The sequence below is a fragment of the Carex rostrata genome, chromosome 10 (genome assembly GCF_964058835.1).
Source record: "Carex rostrata chromosome 10, lpCarRost1.2, whole genome shotgun sequence".
NCBI classification, from domain to species: domain Eukaryota; kingdom Viridiplantae; phylum Streptophyta; class Magnoliopsida; order Poales; family Cyperaceae; genus Carex; species Carex rostrata.
In genome coordinates this window covers 3,993,228-4,016,142 of record NC_135927.1, presented here as the reverse complement: position 1 = coordinate 4,016,142, position 22,915 = coordinate 3,993,228, and the positions used below count along the sequence as shown (strand labels likewise).

The window sequence follows — 22,915 nt, the reverse complement described above, 5'->3', positions numbered from 1 at the left end:
GAGTTGCGTCAGAGAGATCGCGGCCCTCATCTCTAGTCAGGGAATACGGCATATTCGTTAATAGATCGAACGAAACTGAAGCGGAGCGGAGTCGCCAGATTCATTATCAGAGGAATTTCATACAGCCGCCTCTAACAGCTCTGATACCATGAAGTTATTTGAATAAAATTAGGGTTAACCTTGAGGTCCCACTTTTATATTAATACACTCTTACAAATAAGTCCTTACAAATAGGTCCTTATAACATTAACTAATTAACTTAATAGATCTAAATAACTCAACCCAAAACATCTCTAAAAATGGAAAATATAAAACACTATTGCTCATGCAAATAAGGCTATCGATTTTATCACCCTACATGAGAGGTTCCAATGACAGTTCTTTTTTTAGTTAATTAGTTAATTAACATCTCAATGTATATATAACTTCTTAATCCTTCCTTGATCTTCACCATATCAGAAAAGTTGATTTTGGGGGAGCTTGAATAGGATCAAGCTCCTCAGCTGCTCAATCTCCTGCGATCCTATTGATCTAGCTACATCTCGCATGATCGAAAAAAACACGCAAAATGGCTAAACAAGCTGTTGCTAGCCTTCTTAAATCACTGTTGGTGATGATCATAGTATGTGCCGGTGAAGCAAAATCTGACATCCGCGCCTCCGGGCCAAGCAACTCTTTCTGCTCAACAGCGCTTCACAAAGAATCATGCGAAGTCATGTTGTCTCAACTATCACGTAAATCCTCGGCATCACGGGACAGTAGATTCGAGTCCTCATTGGCTCAAAGCTCGTCAGCACAGACCGAAGTTCTTAAAAGTTTCATCGAAGCCACGCTAAAAGAGTTGACAATTGCTGTCAACCGCTCTGATGATGTTACTAACAACAAAATGGTTGGTAAATCAGCTGCAGCAATGGCCGATTGTAAGAAGCTCCTCACCGATGCTTTACGTTATGCAAAAGCTGCGGTTAATCTTTTGGGAGACAAAGATATTGAAAGTTTGACTGCTGAGGCCGATAACATCGTGCACATGTTGACGGCATCAATGACATATATGTACACATGTGTGGATGGCTGTGAGAACAAGAAGCTAAACTCAGAGATGGATCAGATTTTGAACAATGCTACCGTGACAAGTAGCAACGCTTTGGGGGTGATCAATGGAATTTCGTCATTCGTCACCAAGACCAAATCTCACGTCGGAACAAGCAGGAAGCTATTGGGTTATAACTTGGATCGACATGGTTATCCTACGTGGCTTTCTGCTGGAGACAGGAAGTTGTTGCAAGCTGCAAGGTATTTTCTAACCAACCGATTCTATGCTTATATATAATTTTCTATAAAATTTAGAGTAAAATACTATGGTACAGTAAAATTAATCCCCTTGCTCGGCATGAAAATTTTATATGTGACCCAATGTGTGTTTGACCTCATAGCTTAAAAGTGTGGTTCAGCCACTATCCTAATTATACGATTTTTTCAAAGAAAGGTAACTGATTAAATATAATATTACAATTTTTGTTATAGTTCAAAGCCGGATGTAACAGTGGCAAAGGATGGAAGCGGTGACTTTAAGACCATAACTGATGCAATTAAGAGCATCCCGGCCACTTACCCAAACGACCGATACGTGATTTATGTCAAGGCTGGGGTCTATGAGGAGAAGGTTCTGGTGCCGTCGGACAAGCCAAAGGTGACAATGTATGGTGATGGGATGGACAAAACTGTTGTTACTGGGAAAATGAGCGACCAAGGTTCAGCAACCAAGCTCGAATCCGTATTCGGTAATTCTCTCTCTCTGTCTATAGCTCTTATATTAGTCTACATCTAATTGTAAACATTGTTTTTGTACATTTGTGCACCCAAATCGATTGTGATCACAATCACATATATTGCATGTGTCTTTGTTTTTCAATTCTACAATGATGATTTCATCTACATTTTCATAAAATATCCATTCGGTATGTCTCACTCTGCAGCTATAGAAGGGGAAAGCTTCATAGCCAAGGATATGGGATTTAGTAACACTGCGGGGGCAATTGGGTTCCCGGCCGTGGCAGTTCGCACTAGTGCAGAATACATTACTTTCTATAATTGCAAAATTGATGGTTTCCAAGATACCCTCTATACCCACACTGGCCGACAGTTCTTCCGTGATTGCACAATTTCTGGTACCATTGACTTCATCTTCGGAAACTCCGCCGTGGTTTTCCAAAACTGTAAAATCATTATCAACACTCCACATCTCGGCGCACAAAATATCATCACCGCTAATGGTAAGAATAGATGTCAAAACATTTTGTGCTCCCACAAAAATTCAGCATGTATAATTGAAATATTAGTTTCACTTGCTGGTTATTGTACTTGTTTAAACAGGGCGTACTGACCCGAATATGAAAACGGGAATTGTATTACAGAACTGTGAGATTCTTGCTTCCAAGGATTTCCAGGCAAACCGCTTATCGACTGCAAACTATCTTGGCCGACCATGGAAGGAGTACGCCGTAACCATGATCATTGAGTCCACAATCGGTGACCTAATCCATGAAGAGGGGTGGTTGGCTTGGCATAACTCCACTGTTGGGAAAAATACCTTGTCCTACGGGGAATACGGCAACAAGGGACCCGGTGCTGCTACCACAAAGAGGGTGAAGTGGCCTGGATTCAAAGTACTTGGCAAAGGCGATGCAGCAAAGTACACTGTAGCATCCTTCATCAATGACAATAAGTGGTTGGAAACAACGGGAATTCCCAGTACTGCGGGGCTTATGAGCTAACTAATCAATTAATTAAATATATATGCGGGAGATTAGGCATGTCTGCCCTGTTGTAAATTTTTATTGGTATATAACAAGTTTTGAGATATACGTGTATACTTATTATTAAATTTTAACTGGGCTATTAAATTTTTTTTAGCACAGTCTCTCTGTGTAATTCGGAATTATATAATTTGAATGTTATTTTCCTTGGTGAGTTAACTGTTAAATAAATGATCCTCCGTGCGGTCAAGTTAATAGTTAATGTTAATTTATGCAAGGTACAGGAGAACAATAAGATCTGATATTTAATTTCTTCAACTCATTCTATATAATTAATCAACATTTAAGAGCACATATATGCAGTAACACAAATATGGTTAATGAGAATATACACCTTTTACCCTTGATAGGCTGTGCTTCATAGGATGATGCTGTTGTGCATTAATTTGTATTTGTCATGCCTTTTTCTTCTTTATTTACTTGAGCATTGCCTTTTTCTGTCAAGGTTAACTGCTCCTGCTAAGTGATACTGATACTTATATTACTGATACTACTCATGCATGACCAAGAAAAGTCTGTTGAGTTATTCTGATGCATTGCAAGAGATCTATACCTATTTATCTAATTATAATATATTTTTATGTATTTTTTTCTGTAAACTCCAAAGATTAATTAAAATGACGGCATGACTCCTATTTAATTAAAATGATGGCATGATCCTATTTTTATCTAAAAAACAGAGTCTAATTATAAAGCTTATAGTTTGCAGTAGATGAACTAAAGCTGTGTATCAATCAAATTTGTCTAATTTGTTATGTTTGCTATTAAATTAGTATTTGATATGAACTTACTTTATTTAATAGTGGAAGAGAAAACACTCTATGATATAAATTTAATTTTCATTATCAATATTCTCTTGCTCTCTTTCAAATTACAAATAATAACATCTCAATTTATAGGCTATATGTGCCCTTAGATACCGTAGAATTAACATTAATATCATTAAACATGACACAAATACCAAAGACATGAGTTGAACATAACTCTAGAAATACTAAACATTTAATCTATCTAGAAAATCTAAATACATTCATCCTAACCATTTGACTAATTAACCAATCAATTAAGTTTACTATTTTCAACATCCCTCAATTTATTTTCATCTTCTCCAATATATGGTAGAAAACCATACAATTCTTCTTTCAGAGGCATCTTCCTCAAACTCGGTTATCACCATGGGGTTACACCAATGAGTCTTCCGCTCATCATCATACTTGATCTCCAATTAAATATCTTCATAGCCACTTCTCCGCGCTACTTGCTCCGGCCATGAGCCCTAACACCATCACATAACTCCCACTTGAACATTGATCACATCATTCGCTACATCCGCAACCATGTGTTGTTGCACCTTGGGCTCCTGTGATAAAATCATAATTTGTCACTTATTGAGTTACACCTACGATCATATTTCCAATTGTGCACCTGGCCTCACCTTGAACGTCACGTCGACCTCTTCACATCTTCCATGACCAACACTAATAAAATAGTCTCCAACGAATTCATTCTCCTTCATCACAATCGACTCAAACTCAACCCTTAGAGTTTGAAACCGTACATTCTTCACTTTATAAACTACATCCACTGCATTTCTAAGAATTTCTCATGTTTTCTTAGAACTCATCTCATTAGCAAACTTCTTGAACATTTAGCTCGCCTACCATGAGTTCCCAATCATATTCAGGTTCTTTAACCCTGTTCTCGACAATTTTCCCCAAGCCATGAGCACCAACAATGACCTTGATTCACAGCGACCTCTATCGTGACCATAACTGCGACCTTCATGACAGCTATGACCTTCACCTCGACCTCGATTACCGCTGCCTGGTTTCTCTTCTTTTAATTAATGTTGCCTTTTCTTGCAACTCTTCTTCAAGCAATTTGTGCTTCTTTCTCTTTTTCCATGATTACCATCTGGAAACCCCACTTTGCATATCCTTTTCTCTCTCTCTTTTTTTTTTCTTTGTCGCCATGGTATGACCCTCCTCTGTCTCACTAGGCTCTGATACCGAATTTGTTAGTATTTGATGTGAACTTAATATATTTAATAGTGAAAAAAAGAATACTTTATAGCAAAAATTTAACTTCTATTATCAATATTCTCTTACAAACTACAAATAACAACATCTCAATTTATAGGTTATATGATGCCTTTTAATACCCTAGAACATAAATGTCATTAAAAATAACAAAAACACCAAAGACATCAATTGCACAACCAATATATCTCTAGAAAACCTAAATATTTAATCTATCTAGAAAACTCAAATACATTCATCCTAACAATTTGACTAATTGACCAATTAATTAAGTTTACTATTTCCAACGTTTTGCTACTACAATTGGTTCACTAGAGCATATCAGTACGAATTTTAGAAACTTGTGTGTTCCTGCTTTGGCATCAACATATGTTATAATCACCACAAGACAAATAAGTTATTTCAATTCTCACCAGTCAGCATGAATTCTGGTCAGACATAAGAGGGCGCCGGTCAGTAATGCTACAATTATTGACCGCGGTGGTCACATAATTTTGATCTGGGTGCCAGTCAGAAATTTTCATTGCTGACCGCAGCGGTCAGCACAGATCAAAATCGTTACCGTCGCCATGCTATTGTTTACCACTATCTATGGACAATACTAGATGCACCGGCCATGGCACATGAAATTAAGGTGTATGAAACAAATGATAATAATCACAAATTATGTTTACTGTAAAATGGCTCATCTGAGTACATATTGTTAATTATCTGTCCCTCAGAGGAACAGCAAGTATTATTTGATCTCATGCATGTCATACATCATTTTCTAAATTGAACATACATTTATTGTTGCATAGCCATGTGCATATAGTCGTATATAGCCTTAAAATCTGATTGCCTACATAATTAGCAAAATATTATCTGTCAGATGAGATGATTATATATGTATCCACCAAGGACATGCCTAATAAAGAAAAAAAATACACTTTACTAATCTTGCAATTATCAGGGGCATTCGGAACCGGTCACCAGGTCCAGCTTGTGATGTCTTAAATTAAGTCAATCAGTTAGATCTTCACACATATATATAACCCATGTCCTCCCTCTAATTTCCTCAAGAAGTTTGAGGTTGAGGAGCTTGAGTAAAATCAAGTTCCTGATCTCTTTATCCTTTACAGTCTAGCTACATATCTCTTCGCAAGAAGGAAGAAGGTGAATGGGGAAAAAGGTGGTGGTTACCCTTCTTGCGTCGATATTAGTATTAGTTGTGTGTGCTGGTGCAATTATCGCACTAGTGCACTCATCAAAAGCTAGATCTAATATCCCTTCTGATCCTGGTTCTCCCTCCCTAGGCACTGCCTCTAACATTAGCAAACTGTGTGTGGCGGCCACGTATCAAGATTCATGCGAACGCACATTATCTCAGATTCCAATCAATGATTCTGTAACACCGTCTGATGTATTCAAAACTTTTGTTGAAGTAGCTATTAAAGAGTTTGAATCTGCTATTGGCCGCTCGCCTGATGTTACCAAAGGCAAGAATCTTGGAAGTGACACGACTGCAGTGCCACTCTGTCAAAAATTCTTAAACGATGGTCTAGAGTACTTGCAAGATTTACACGTTTCGCTTGAGGGAAAAGATGTTCAATCTTTGGTTGACGATTCCGACACCATCAAACACGCGATATCAGCCTCCATGACACTTTTGTACACCTGCGTGGACAGTTTTGACGATCCTACATTGAACTCACAAATGGATAGCGTTTTGAACAATGCGACTGTGATGGGCAGCAATGCTTTGTCAGTAATTGCTAGCATTTCTTCGGTTAAGGAGGAGCTTGAATCTGACATCAGTAATCTCCCAGCAAAGGGAGCGAATAGACGGCTGATGGGGTATGACTTGGATGAAGAAGGTTATCCCATGTGGTTTTCTGCTGGAGACAGGAAGCTGTTGCAAGCTGAAAGGTATTCCAGTAAAAATCTTAGTATTCTAATCAGGTTAATTGAGTAGTACGGTTAAAATGCCCCATTATTTTTTGCCCCAATCACACCTCACATTATTATCTCTGTTTTTAAAGTTTAAACAGTTAATCTGAACCACTCAACATGATCTCCATATTAATAAGTACTTGGGGACTAAAATTTGATTTTTATTGGAATATGTTTTATTATTTTTTAGATAGGTACAAAATAACTGTTTTTGGATGGTCTAAAATCTTGGAAAAAGCAATGATTTGTACCTATCTTCAAATTTTGTCTTTATCACATTTTAATCTGGAGATAATGTGAAGCAGTTTAGATTAACTGTTTGGACTTTGGAAACAGAGATAGGAATGTGACACATGATTAGGGAATGAAAACAATGGGGGCATCTTTACCCTACTCAGATTAATTAAGATGACTCATAATTAATAAATTGACTGATATTAGTTTGCAATAATGGGTTTGTTAATTAGTTAGTACCTCATGATTAATAAATCGGGTGAAAGAGATCACATGAGACAATGATGCATGATGTTTAGTTTTTCCATATGAACTCCCATATATGTTGACCCATCAAATTTAGGTTAACCAAAATGAAGAGATGGATAATCACCCATGTAATCCAAAAAAAAAAAAAAGGATCAATATATCAATGTTGGCAGAGTAAATCCACATTTCCAATCTGCTAACTCAAATGAAATCAAATAATGTGGTTTAGGGGGGGAATTCAAACCATACTTAACTATGAAAAAAGTTACTAAATGCGAGGGAAACTGATTACATACGACTATGATTTTGAATTTTTGGAACAGGGTGAAGCCGAATGTAGTGGTGGCACAGGATGGTAGTGGTAACTATAGAAGAATAAATGATGCGATTGCAAACATGCCAGTAAAGGCAGGCAGATATGTTATTTATATCAAGGCGGGAGTGTACCACGAGTATATCTTGGTCCCAAAGCACAAGGATAACTTGTTCATGTATGGTGATGGGCCTTTGAGAACTATAATTACCGGGCAGCATTCCAATCATAGTGGCCAAAAAACAGACGCTTCGGCGACATTTGGTAAGTTGCCTTCTCTTTGTCAGTTTACTTGTGGTTTGGATTACGTTGAAACTGGCATGATTATACTATTTTGCATATTTGTCAGTCCAAAAGACATGTACAGATTATTTTTTTCATTGTAAAATTATACCAGAAGAAAAATTATATATTTGTTGAATTGATTGCTCAAGTATCACCAAATTTTATCAAGTTTGACCAAATTTTATCAAGTTTGCATAGTTTTCGTCAAATGTTTCTCCTCCAATATATAACAATAATAATCAGAATATGCAAGCTTTCCATAATTTTTTTTAATGATCCTTCTATAACTACGAAAACAACATCTGACAAATATACGTGTGCAGCGGTTGAAGCAGCAAACTTCACTGCCAAGGATATAGGATTTATAAACGCTGCAGGGCCCAATGGAAACCAGGCTGTGGCCGTCCGAATTAGAGGGGACATGGGTGCATTCTTCAACTGTCGTTTTGATGGATACCAAGACACCCTCTATCTGCACATGTGGCGTCAATTTATCCGAGACTGCACCATTACTGGCACAATCGATTTCATCTTTGGAAATTCTGCAGTAGTTTTCCAGAACTGCGACATCTATGTTAATCGTCCAAAGGACGGTCAATATAATACAGTCACGGCAAGTGGTAAGAGCTAAAGTCAACAAATTAAAGTTTGTTTTGTGTATTTTAGGATGAATAATCATTCAGTATTGATATAAAATCAATCCATTGTTAACTACTTGCAAAAGCACTAGTCAAAATTGATGATCATAATTATTTCCATCCTTTCTTATTTTAAAAGAGGAGAGGTGATCCCACAAGTTCATATCAAATCATCAAATGGGGGAAATGAATAACAATAAATGATGGTTTTAATAGATAGCATCATAATATATTAGAAAATAATATATTAAAATTGTTGAAGGCTGAAGGTACTCTCTGTTGCAATCTGAAACAAATATTATTTATTGTTGGAGGGTATTTATAGTTAGTGAAATGTTTGGTGCCAAAGCAAAGATTACATAGTTGAATGATCTTTCTTTTTTCAACAGGGCGCACAGATAAGTACATGCCCGGAGGAATAGTGCTTCAAAACTGTCGGATCAAGGCATCCAGAGATCTTGATGTCATGAAGACGCAGAGCTATCTTGGCCGACCATGGAAGTATAAATCCCGTGCTGTGGTCATGGAGTCCTTCATTGACACCGTAATCAATTCTAGGGGGTGGATAGAGTGGAATGGCAACTTTGCACTAGATACCTTATACTATGCCGAATATGGCAACACGGGCCCTCGTTCATCCACAGCTAACAGGGTGAAGTGGCCCGGGTTCCATGTCATCGGCTGGAAACAGGCACTTCAGTTCACGCCAGGAAGGTTCGTCGGTGCTAATTCATGGGTGGCTCAGAGGAATATTCCCTATGTTTCTGGCTTTATGAAGAAGAACTAATAAGCACGTACGCATTCGTGGCCGAGATAACACATGGTTGTTTTGTCGAGAGGGAGATATATTATAATTGGGGGAGAATTACCAGGTTGTATCATTTTTGATGATTATCTATATATATACCACTGTAACTCTAAACACGTTGAAATATGAAAGAGGTATATGAAGTTTTAAAAAGAGTACTGAGCATATATTGGCCGAGGATGTCTAACTTATATTTCAAATCCGTTTCAAGAGTGTAGTTTTTACATCTGTGCTGCGCTCAATAATAAGATTCCTCAACAAACACACACACACATATTTGCAATTAAGAATCCAGTCCGCATAAGAAGTAGATTAAAATTAGTATAAATTTTCTACATCACTTTGATAGATGATGAATGTTTTTTAAATTGAATTAAATTATAAAGACAACCTACCTAAAATATTGTGAACATTTTATTTTAGCAATCACTGAATTGATTGTCATTGTTGTCAACACAAATTAAGTATCAACAAAAGTTATTTCTTTAGAATTTTCTTTATATATTTTGTTAAATATTTAGACTATACAACTTACAAAATAATAGTTAAAATTTTAATCATATATTGTATGAACCAAACATGTTAAAAGGTACGACAAATATCATTTTTAAGGGAAATTTTTTTGAGTCCCCTATGCAAAATAATACAAAAAACTATAGTATCTAGCTAATTAAAGATATAGAAAGAAAATTTGATCAGAGGCACTACCTCATCTTCTGTTCTGTCAACGGGAATGAGTGCACATCATGCACTCCATACTTCAGGAAATTTTAACTGAGTCATTAATGCTAAATAAGGTATCCATGTAAATCAATAATTATTCAGTATAATAATATAATAATATATCCGCAGCTAACAAGAGAGTTGATGAGAAATAAAGAAATTAATCTCTCTCTCTCTCTCATGCGTGCTTCACATATTGGGAAGGGGTGCATTAGGCAATTAACTGAAGGCTCTTGAGTCTTTCGCCTTGTAAATCTATAAAGATTAGAAGTTGTAAAAAAGAGTGAAAAATCAATAAAGCATTAAGTTATCATTTATCATGGATTTGAAACCGACGGTGAGGGTATTCTGCCAATTAAGCGAGGATTACTCCCTCTCTATTTGCAATGGAATGGTTGTTATCGCTCTTTCAAATCCCAATGATCCCTTCCAGATAAACTTTTAATTATCTACTTCCTACTAGCAATGAAAAATGTTTATTCGAAGGATCTGATGTTCTATTTATTTTTTAATTATTTAAATTTGTATTGTGAAATTAATTAGCACTGGATCAAGAAGGAAGTTGACGGTGGTGGCTTCACTGTTTTCTTATATGCACACGAGAAGAACTCGTGTTGTATTTCAGTAATGAAATGAATCTGAACAACAACAATTCATGATTATTACAAATATGTGATGAGCACCATTAGGACACTGATTGGTTATCACATGGACGAACAAGTACAACATGTGGTTCTTCGCAAATCCGGTCTTCGCAACTGTGAACATTGCCACCGGCAAAGCTCTCCAGCATGGAATCCTCCGAAGTTATGGTTATCCTGTATGTGGCCCGCATATACTCTACCTGATAACTATGTATAAAAAAAACACACACAAATATCACAAACAAATATAATAACATCGACTGGTGTGCGAGAGTTGTAAAAATTTTAATTTGTTTTTGTTACAACAGCACTGCATGCCTTCCTTGCTTAATGAAATATCCTCTCATCTATTTGCTTCGTGAAATATCAGAAATATACTTGAATGTCACATACTAATATAAAATAAAAACACAACGTGATCACATAATTTATTTTTAAGGCTACCTTTTATGCTCATCATTTGTTTATTTATTTTTATTTTTTTGGTTTCCCGGTTCTTGTTCAATCCAACATACTTGGAGAAGTCACTTTTGTGGACTGAGAGTGTTGGTTCTGGCTTCAAGCAAATTAAGTAAGGAATTATGTTGAGTATGGACTTGATGCCTTGTATATATGACAAGGAAAGGATGTCTGTGGGTTTACAGTAAGTGGTGTAGTCAGAATTTGAGTCAGAGTAGGTAGAAATTGGATTTGGGTTTTTTTTAATGGGTTCGGATTTGGATCGCTTCCATAATTATCTTTTTTCCCTGCCCGCCTACCAAATTGCATCTCTGCCTATTGAATCAGTTGTAATTTCTAAATTACTAATTGATATCAAAATTACTAAAATAATTACTGGTAATTTCCAGAACAATTGGTATCAATTGAGTGGAAGGGAATCGCTACTCCAAATTGGTGGCCTATATCTGTTCAAAAATTAGAAAATTAATGCAGTTAATTAGATTTTTTATTCAAAGATGCTCTTCACATTGAACTTCTTTATTAGAATTGGTCGACATACTCATGTGCTAATTAACCAGTCCAATTGCTCCTAAAATATGTGACATAACTCTTAAGTCAATATAAATTACCCGATTTATTATGTAATATGTCCCGCTCTTGTATGTTGACCAACAATACCGTTCTAATTATTTTGAGAGAAATTGTGTGAAATTTTGAGATGCTAACAAGAATGTGAGGTATATTTTATGGTGGGTATATATAATGCTAATTATGTTAATTTGGTTGGTGGACTTAGTCGTAGATAGTATTGTAACATACCAATTTTTGTATATTGGAAAATTTTATTTGACTTCAAATAAAATCTTTTTAAAAATAGAAATCTGAATTATAAAGGATAATTATAAATCGTATTACAATAATTTGAAAAGTTTTACTCTAGCCTTAGATATTTTCATTGTAATATGGTGTTAGTTAAAAACTTAAAATCTTGGTAATTATGAAGTTCAAGTAATTTTCAAAAATGCAAAGGAGCTAATTGTAAATCCTACTAATCATTTAGTTGAGAACAATATGTAATAGAATATATATATATATTTTTAGTTCAAGAATTTTATTTAGGGACAGATGGCACGGTCTCTACTTTTCTATTATCAAATTTTTCATTTTTGTCACCACTAACCCAACCTCATTTCCACTTACGTGTCACCCTCTCTTCACTCCACATGTTATTACTTTGTTTTACCTTTTCTCCATAATGCTATAATATATTTCCTATTTTTCTTTATTCTCCCCAATGAGCATTTTTCTTCTTCTTGTTGAGTCCGCACAATACTTTCCTTCTCGATCTCCGCCACACACAATCTCACTTCCATTATATCTCATTTCCCTTGGTGTACTGGGGATTAAAATTGGAAGTAATTTGTTAGAAGGACGCGGCTCAAGTGCAACCAAAGCACGGAAGAAGGGAAGATAGGTGGTGATGCCGATAATTACAACAATAGATGAATGAGGCGGAGACGCTTGCAACACGTCGACCTCTTCAAGCCTAACGAATTCTTCCGTAATCACTTGTTCGATTCTTGGTAGTAAATTAAACTCTCTTTCTTTTTGTGCTCTCATTTTTCTGTCAAGTCCAGTGTGTTGCGTAGGTCTTGATTAAAATTATGGTTGAAGGCAATAACATTAGTGGTGATTAACTATTGAGATGATCATAAACCGAATCGATACCTTGTTCTATCTTGAGTTGTTATATTAATTAAAGAACCAAAATATTTATCTTGCCTCCTGATACGTAGATTGGTTTTCTTCTGTTGTTAGGTTGTGCTAACTGAACTTAGGCCAACATATTAGTCTTGACCAAACTCTCGGTCATGTATGATATTTGAACTATGCATTAGTAGGTTATTACTAGTTTAGATTTTCTTCTATGACAAATATCAGTTGGTATATTTTGTTGACTAAGCCTAGTTCAATATCTCTTTGTACATCATTAGGGGTGTCAATGGTACCTTTTTAGCCATTTACCCGACCCGTATCGTATTCGATAAGGCGGGTATGGGTAAGGTTTTTTTTTCGTTAGCTTATTGGGTATGGGTAATAATTTTTTTTCGTTAAATAAATGGGTAAGGGTATGGGTAATGACTATTTCGTACCCGTTACCCTATAGGGTAATTATAAAATCCAAATATATATTCAATTCAATTTTCAATCCACTTAAATGTATATTTGTGTTTTTGAATTTTTATTCTTTATAAAAAATAATTTAGTTGGAATTGATTGCACATTTATTTTATTTTTTATTAGAAATGCAATTATATATGTGTTAAAATGAATGAGTTTTTGATGTTTAATTTGTAAAATATAATAAAACTAATTATTATACTAGTATTATCCGTTATTCACCCGCTACCGTTTCGTTACCCGATAATATTAACGGGTAAGGGTAGGGTAGGGTAAGATACATTTTTAATGGGTATGGGTAGGGTATGGATAAGGTCAATTTTAATGGGTATGGGTATGAAAATGTCTCCACCCAACCCGTTCCGTACCCATTGACACCCCTATACATCATTGTGTTCTAACTCCGGTCAATGCCCATGTTTCTTGTGTGGTGAACAGTTATTATTAACATGGACTTGTTTTAGGAATTTCACAAGTTATGAGGGTTGTAGTTAATAAACTAAATAAAGACAAACATTAAATTGATGATTCAGTTTCAATAATTTGGCATAAGGATGAATTATTGTTGTTACTAAGGTGCGGGTTTCGAGTTATTCTCAGATTCGTCTAACTTATTTTATTATTGTTGTTACTTGCTTGTTTGATCAGTTGATAATTAGTTATAATTAAGTTATTGATTGTGCTACTGAATTGCATGGCATGAAGGCATGAGTTGTCATAAGGAGCATATACGTATTTTTAGAATTGTTGTGTTACTTGAAGAGTTTAGTTTGGAATATGAGATAGTAGAATGCTTTGGGAATTATTAGAGTTTAGTTTTAGATCCAAACCTGACAATGGTATAACTAATAAAAATTTATATAAATATATGGACTTCATGTTTATTGCTTCGTTTGGTTGGTTGATAACTAATTGATAGTTAAATTCATATTTTCTGGAAATAAAATATGACGTTGTTTTCAGCACGAGGTTTCGAAATATGAAGTCGTAATTAAGTTATGTGTTATAACTCTTAAAAATAATATTTTATAGCAGCATGACATGACCTTATGGACTTTGTTTGAAATATTTATTTGGACGAAATGTATTTTGCTTGATTGGATGCTTAGTTATGGTTAAGATTAACTACTGGATATGACTTTAATTTTTAAGAAAAAAAAAAATATATATATATATATATATATATATATATATCCTATGATGCCATGACTATATTATCCTATAACTATCTTTGAAATTAAATGAGGTTTGTCTTATGCATTATGATTTTAAAAGTAAAATTGATGTACATGAGACTTTGTAAATAATTGTGCTAGAATTTAAAGAACTTGTTGAAATTGATGACTTTTTAAGTATTGATTGATTGTAGATCGAAATGGTTACATGTAATGAATAACCTTCAAGCATGTAGGCGCTGTTATGTGTAGCGCATGCTTGAAGCTGAATTCTAGAGTGGAATGATCACGTAGGCGCTGTTATGTGTAGCGCGTGATCGAAGTCATGTAGGCGCTGTTATGTGTAGCACGTGATTGTGTTGTTATAAATGAACTATGTCTGAACCAAATGAATTTTGATATAATGCTGCATTCATAAAATATAGGCCAAAACGGTTAGTATGGTGGGCAATTCTTTAAGCATGTAGGCGCTGTTATGTGTAGTGCATGCTTGAACTCAATTCTGAAATATGCCGATCACGTAGGCGCTGTTATGTGTAGCACGTGATTGAGGTCATGTAGGTGCTGTTATGTGTAGCGCATGACTTAAAACCAAAAATGAGTTTCAGTCGATCGCGTAGGTGCTGTTATGTGTAGCGTGTGATCGGATCATGTAGGCGTTGTTATGTGTAGCGCATGATCGAGGCATAAAGCGCTCTGTGTGAATTGCCCCATCATACTATGGTATTACCCTTACCTTTGTAATTGTGAACTGTATTGCATTTAATATCATTGTTTGTTAATAAAGCATGATTATATGCATAACTAATTAAATTGGATTGAACTTTTAAGTCTATTGACGTGAGCATGGCATATTATGGACTTATTTTTATGTTTAATTGTTTCAGTTGATAAGTTGTTTCTTTTGCTTGTTTTTAAGATTGTTTACTTTATTTTGTGGTACTGCTCTAGCTTGCTGATTTCTCTTGAGGTACATGATTTTTTTAAAGTAAACTTTGATTTCTGTTGCTTAATTGTCTGATTAAGTTGTCACTAGTTATGTAATTACTAGATTATATGTTGTAGTCTATATTGTTTTGGCGCTCGGTGCTATTTCAGTTTTAGTTGGTCGGATCTGAGGATAACTCGACTGGAACTAAATACCGCACTGGGAGATTTTCAATCTCTCACCGTTCCACTTTGTGGGTTCGAGGTACAAAGAACAAGAAATGAAAACGACTTGTAGAACTTCAAGATTTGCGGGACTTGCCATATAGAAGGTTATTTGTTTACTTCAAATAAATTTGCTATGGTATTTCATTTGTATATTATTGTACCATAATAGGTTTATTTTCGATTTGTTGGTTACATGAATGAACTTAAAGAAAGTTCTTTCATTTATTTTGGCTTTTATTTTTATCATTGGTAATGTATGTATATATGGCTGTGTAATATAATTTAAATCTCCTTGCGTGGATAAGCGCGGCGGGTTGTCGGTCCTATAGTTGGGACGTGACAAGTATATGTGAAGTTCATACCAAAAATTATTGTTCTTAAATTTTGTTGTCTTATTGGGTTGTTGGTTACATCTCAACATGTTATCTCTATTTATGATATTTCTAAGTATATTTTATAACCATGACAAAACTTATCTAGAGATTTCTAATTTCTATTTTTATCATTTTCTTTAAAGGGAAAATTTCCAGTATACCTATGCAAACTTTTGAAATAGCCAATATCCCCATTAAAACACCATAATATCCAACACTAGTACAAAAAACCCTTTCACTGACCCTCAATCACCGACTGTTTTAACGTGTAACAGTCAGTGTAGAGACTGCGTGGCAAAATCGTAAATAAGAAGAATTTCAACACTGACTGTTCAATTGTAAACAACCGTCAGTGAATCAACACTGACTGTTTTTTTTGTTAACCGTCAGTGTTGATCACCACCTACACAGACCCTTTTATTAAAAAACAGTCAGTGTTGAGCTGTACACCAACACTGACTGTTGTATTAAGGGAAGCGTCAATGTTGCCTCACCCTACAGTGACTGTTTTTTCAAAAAAACCGTCGGTGTTGAGCTGTACACCAACACTGACTGTTGTGTTAAAGGAAGGGTCAGTGTTGCCTCACCCTACAATGACTGTTTTTTTAATAAAAGGGTCAGTGTTGATAGTATACTTTACAGTGACTATTTTTCTAATAAAAGGGTCAGTGTTGCCTAACCCTATAGTGACTGTTTTTTAATAAAAGGGTCAGTGTTGATAGTATACTCTACAGTGACTGTTTTTTTAATAAAAGGGTCAGTGTTGCCTAACCCTACAGTGACTGTTTTTTTTTAAAAAAGGGTCAGTGTTGATAGTATACTCTACGTGATTAGTAAAATTTAACATATTCTATTTAAAAAAATATTTTTTAATGGAATTTATATTAGTAATATTTATTCAATAATTAATATTATAACATGTTTATTGCTTAACTAAATGATTTTGACAAATTAAATTATATAGTATTACATCCATGTTGAATATATGACTCACATCTTTCTATGCATGAACATGAAACATAAACTCTTGTTTCGTGAGTTAATGAAGACGCACGAGAATATATCATCTGTGGGTCGATCGGAATCGTTTAAATTAAAGAGCACTGCATTCATTGTCTTATATCCAAGTTTGATCAAAATTTGTTCTTATTAACCCATCCATCTAGTTAACCGAAAATTGAAGTATCCTATGGCCATAAACACTTCGTGTTAGATCGAAACTCATACACAATAAAACTTCCAAACTTTTATGTTGGTTATGTTCAATGTTCTCTCTCGATCATTTTAAAACAGATTTGGAATGATTTTACTGCAAATCGACCGTTGATTTTCTGCTTGAAAATGAACGGTCTGATTCCATACTTCCTTTCATGTTTATTTTATTGTCAATTTTTTTTGTAATTTTTCATTCACTGACTGTTTTTATTTCGGAACCGTCAGTGTTAATAACTTTACTGACTGTTTTTATTTCAAAACCGTCAGTGTTGATATATAATACTGACTGTTTTTATTTAGAAACCATCAGTGTTGAAGTCGTATACTGACTGTTTTTATTTCGAAACCGTCGGTGTTGATATCCTATACTAACTGTTTTTATTTCGGAACCGCCAGTGTTAGTCATTTTATACACTGACTGTCTAATAGTATTGAACCGTCAGTGTTAGTCATTTTACCTATTGAAATTTTCAAAACTAAGTCCTTCCGTCTCCCTCCTCTAAAATTTTCATTTCCCTCTCTGACTGTACACATGAGTCCAAATCTAGCTTCAGAATTTTGTTTCCCTCCAAAATAAAAATTTCGCTCTCAACTCGCCGAAATCATAATTTCATAACCCTACCCTTTCACTCTCACTCGCCAAAATTTTCAAAAGATCTTATTCCTTTCGATCAGCCGCTAAAAAAATTTCATTTCCCTCTTCTAGGAGAGACAAACCCCGCTGTCTTCCAAATCTCTCAAAGAGACCAAAATTTCATTTCCCTGCTATCTTGCAAATCCCGCTGACTCTCGACGAGCACACCTCCACCTCCGCCTTGCTGTCTCTCTCCACAAGCACACCTCCGCCTTGCTCTCTCGCTCTCTCTGAGCATAAACCGAGCACTGAGCACAAATACCGTAAGTAATCCATTTCATCATTTAATTCGGTTTAGTAGTCCATGCACTTGAAAAACTTGGATTTTTTAGATGATTTTATTGAATACATTAATGCATTAAAGGTGTTTGATGAAAAGCTTGGATTTTTTAGATGATTTTATTGAATACATTAATGCATTAAAGGTGTTCGATGAAATGCATGATATGTACCGACTACCGAGTCTTGTTTTATGTAAACCATATCAACATCATGTTATAAGATACTACTTGAGAAAGCACGGTGAAAAGAAGTGGTATGCAGTGCAGTCTGATTGGAAGGAGCATGTGAAGGGTTGTGGTACTAGGGCGTACCACTCTGACTCTGGTATCATTTTTTCAAGGTTTGTCTTCAATTATGACGTTTTATTTTTATTTTCATTTTTATGCATACAAATTTTCAGTTTTGATATGAGACACGGGGATGGAGGTTAGAAAAATGACAATAGTCTGTTCTTGGACTAATATGTCTATTATATTTCATAAGATCTTATTAGTAACTATGCACATACATGTAAGTAAATTGAGTTGATTTGAACTGTTTTGACAAATCTGAAAAGATCAATAGGTCAAAATGGGAAAAATTCCATTGGGCATCGAAAAGGCCAGGGAAGAGAGGATCAACTCGAATACGGAGAGGATGAAACAATTTGGGATTCTCACTCTCTCATGCGATGTCAAAGGTTTATCCAAGAAGAAGAACATCAATTCAACTGGTTCTGTGCTGGTACCATCCTTGTTGTTTCTTTGTGCTAGTTGTACTGGTACCTGTGCTGGTACCAGTCCTGCTGTGTTGCTTTTGTGTTGGCTGAGCTACCTAGCCCTTTTTCTTTGTTCCAAGTCCGATTGTGTTGCCTCTGCCCTTTTTCTTGTTCCTTGTTTTGTCCTGATATGGGTCTGGTTACTGTCTGGTGCTTGCGATTTTGCTTATTCATTTTACTTAACTTAAAATTTTGAGTTTTGTGGTACTATTGTGGGACATGAGATGAGATATAATTGTTATTTTTACTTGCATTGAACATTTCAGAGCCCTAGGCAAAAAGGTGGCAAGGCGTGTGGATTTTCTGTCATGAAACACATGCAAGACCTAGTAACTACGCAATTTGACGTTTTTCCTAATGTATGTATTTTATGATTGAACTTGATTCATTTTTCATATAACTTGGATAAAATTAACTTCTTAATCTGTATTCATGTAGTGTGATTTACTAACAGAAAAATATACAGCAACGCAACTTCATGCAATAACACGACAATGGTGTGCACTTTTCTTGGACAACTTCTAAACTAGTTATAACAAATGCAATGTTGTTAATTTCAAATGTATATTTAGTTACTATGTGCTATGTAAATTTTACTATAGTGTGGTTTTTTTCTGAATGAATATGTTATGTTATTAAATTGTGTTGTCTTTTGTTTATGTTGTGTACATTATTTGCATGATCTTTTATTTAACAGTCAATGAATATAGTAATATATATGGCTAGCAAAAATATGGAGGCTAGCCCCGATATAGGCAGAACCATGCCAAAATTTTTACGCTAACACTGACTATTTTTTAACCATCAGTGACTATTTTTTTAAAAAAAAAACAGTCACTGTAGGCACCCCCAACACTGACTGTTTTTAAAAAAAACAGTCACTGTAGGCATCCAACACTGACCGTTTTTAAAAAAAAAACAGTCACTGTAGGCACCCTACACTGACCGTTTTTTAAAAAAAACAGTCACTGTAGGCACCCAACACTGACCGTTTTTAAAAAAAAAAACAGTCACTGTAGGCACCCAACACTGACTGTTTTTAAAAAAAAACAGTCACTGTAGGCACCCTACACTGACTGTTTTTTAAACCGTCAGTGTAGGCTATTTATACTGACTGTTTTTTACCCGTCAGTGTTGAGTATCTATACTGGTGGCGCCATCACTGACGCCTCAATAACAGTCAGTAAAGGGTTTTTTTAACAGTCAGTAAAGAGGTTTTTTGTACTAGTGCAATATCCCCATTAAAATTTAACATTCTTATTTCTATCCCCTTCTAATTATTAAGCTTTTTATTTGAATATTTTTAATTCTAAACTGACCAATATGCCCTTGAACTGTAAATGGAGGTGTCCATTTTAATTGTTTCTTCCTCCCTTCCTGTGTCTCTCTCAGCCCCGCCCATTCTCCCTCCCTCGTGCTTATCTGTCTCTCAGCAAAATTAATATTTGTAAAATCGGATGAAGGAACTCTCATAGAATCTTTGATGAGAATCTTTAGTCTTGATTTCCAATCCAACTATCTAATTTTATAACCAGCCACTAGTGGAAAAACAGGAATCAGGATCGGCTTATCTGGATCGGGTGTACTAACCAACCGATACTAATACTTACCTGAATCGGTTCTATCACTAAAACCGATACTAAAAGCTAATAAAAGCACAGCACATGCACTATCAGCATCGGTTCTAATATTAAAACCGATGCTGATACTATCAGCATCGGTTCTAAGTTTAGAACCGATTCTGATTATAAAGTATCAGCATCGGTTTTAATATTAGAACCGATTCTGATTGTAAAGTATCAGCATCGGTTCTAAGCTTAGAACCGATGCTGATAGTTCATATTTAGCTTTATCCCGAAGTCTGATTCTTCACAGAATCATTTTTCTTTCTTCTTCCTCCATTGCTTGGCGCAGCAGCTATCTTACTGGGCATTGATCAGCTATCTCACTCTTCGTTCTCAGGTTCATTAATTGATTAATCATCTCTTTTCTCAAGTTTGATGTTAGATCTAGCACAATTTAGGTTCTAATTCGGCCCATTTTATAAACCCTAATCTATCTTTTAGGTTTTAATACATTTTTATATTTTAAGCTTTTCTTTATATGTGAAGATGAGCAAATTCATGATATATATGAATTTTTGATATAACTATATTTGCACATGCATGCTATATTTGAGCTTTTGATATATACCAATATATACCCTAGCATGCATCATATATATGTTATATAGTATTTGGCTAATATGCTATGGGTTGCATAGAGGCCTCCCGTGCTACGGCTCAATATTTGAGTTTTCAAAATACTCACGGTCGATCCGAACCGTTTATCTTGTTCTCCGTATTAATATGTGTTTGGAGACCAAATTTGACATTTTTTGGAAATTGTTTACTATTTTTTTATGGTCCAGATTTGTATGAAAAACAACGATTTTCAATAAATCTAAAAAAATAGTTAAAAATTTCCAAAAAATGTAAAATTTGGTCTCCAAACACATATTAATACGGAGAACAAGATAAACGGTTCGGATCGACCGTGAGTATTTTGAAAACTCATATATTGAGCCGTAGCACGGGAGGCCTCTATGCAACCCATATATAGCATCGTAGTTAAGTCCATGTTATATATATATACATCTCTTATTTAGGTTCCGATGGTTTAATTTTGTAGTTTGGCTATTATTGAGAGATTTGGTGCAGCGATCTTCATCTCACTCGGTACGGCATCTAAAAAAGTTGTAAGTACCACATAAAACTCATGTTTAATTAGTTTTGTGCATAAATGTGTATTTCGATAGCTAGACTAAATAGATTTGTAGTAAGTATGTAGCTACAGTATTGTCTTGAGAGCCAAAACCGCATGATTAATGCCTTTAAGTCATGATACCCGTTCAAAATTAATCCATTAGGGATTAATTTTGAATAGTCCCCGTTTTGGGACTGCTCTTTGAATACTTTGTCTCAATTAGGATGTGACCACTTGTTAGTCGTGTTTTAGTATTTAAGAAAATTTCGGCAGCATTTCTCCTTATTAGTTCCCCGAATACTCGGGGAACTAAGGGGAAATGCTGCCGAAATTTTCTTAAATACTAAAACACGACTACCAAGTGGTCACTACTGAGACGAAGTATTCAAAGAGTGGGATAGGATGGTAACCAGGCCCCATGTAAGCCTTACTGTGAATATAATTTAGTACCCCAAGCTTGTTCTAAATTAATTGTGTTCTACTATAATTGCAGATGGACCGCAGTTGGATGTACGAAGCATCACGTCTATCGGATGAATATACGACAAGTGTCGAGGAATTTATCAGAGTTGCTATGGAAGATATGGCGAATAAGGGGAGTACAATGATGTCGTGTCCTTGTCGTGATTGTAACAATGGTAAAAAATTTTCCAACTCGAACCAAGTGAGGAGCCATTTAATCCGTCGTGGATTCAAGCAAGGATATAAGTGTTGGATATGGCATGGTGAGAGTTTTCCAACCGACATAGGTACTGGTACTGAGCATCAGGAATACCATACCGTTGGGGATGAGGGGAATGACTTACGGGGATTGGAAACCGACGTAGGTACTCGTACTGAGCAACAGGAGTATCATACCGAAGAAAATGATGATATAGTGGTAGATAAATGTGATAATTTTGATCAAATGTTACGTGATATAGAAGAGGATTTTGATAATGATAAGCAGTATTGTTTGTTTGAGAATTTGTACGAAGATTCTAATAAGGAATTGTATCCTGGTTGTTCTAAATTTTCAAAATTGAAAGGTGTATTAAAATTGTATAACCTTAAAGCATCTAACGGTTGGAGTGATAGAAGTTTTACTGAGCTATTACAAACTTTAAAAGAAATGCTTCCGGAAGGAAACGAGATACCACCCAATATTTACGAAGCGAAGAAAATATTGTGCCCAGTTGATTTGGGAGTTCAAAGAATACACGCGTGCCCAAATGATTGTATATTATATCGAAATGAGTATGAAGACCTTCACGAGTGTCCAAAATGTGGTGCATC

General features: G+C 35.3%; 1 protein-coding gene across 1 annotated transcript; it reads left to right on the top strand.

The window, feature by feature from the left end:
* Positions 1–462: 462 nt before the first annotated feature.
* On the top strand, positions 463–9,467 carry LOC144560892 (uncharacterized). Its single transcript, XM_078310113.1, has 8 exons — positions 463–1,293; positions 1,525–1,781; positions 1,977–2,273; positions 2,374–2,771; positions 6,015–6,763; positions 7,594–7,847; positions 8,192–8,488; positions 8,896–9,467. Exons 1-8 carry the CDS (start codon positions 569–571, stop codon positions 9,291–9,293), a joined length of 3,375 nt encoding a protein of 1,124 aa, XP_078166239.1. The 5' UTR covers positions 463–568; the 3' UTR covers positions 9,294–9,467.
* The last annotated feature ends 13,448 nt before the right edge of the window (positions 9,468–22,915 follow it).

Excerpts from the sequence above, each read along its gene's own strand:
- LOC144560892 (XM_078310113.1), top strand. The coding sequence starts at position 569 with ATGGCTAAACAAGCTGTTGCTAGCCTTCTTAAATCACTGTTGGTGATG. Across the intron at positions 2,772-6,014 it reads GTACTGCGGGGCTTATGAGC|ATGGGGAAAAAGGTGGTGGT; the intron begins TAACTAATCAAT and ends GGAAGAAGGTGA. Across the intron at positions 7,848-8,191 it reads AGACGCTTCGGCGACATTTG|CGGTTGAAGCAGCAAACTTC; the intron begins GTAAGTTGCCTT and ends ATACGTGTGCAG.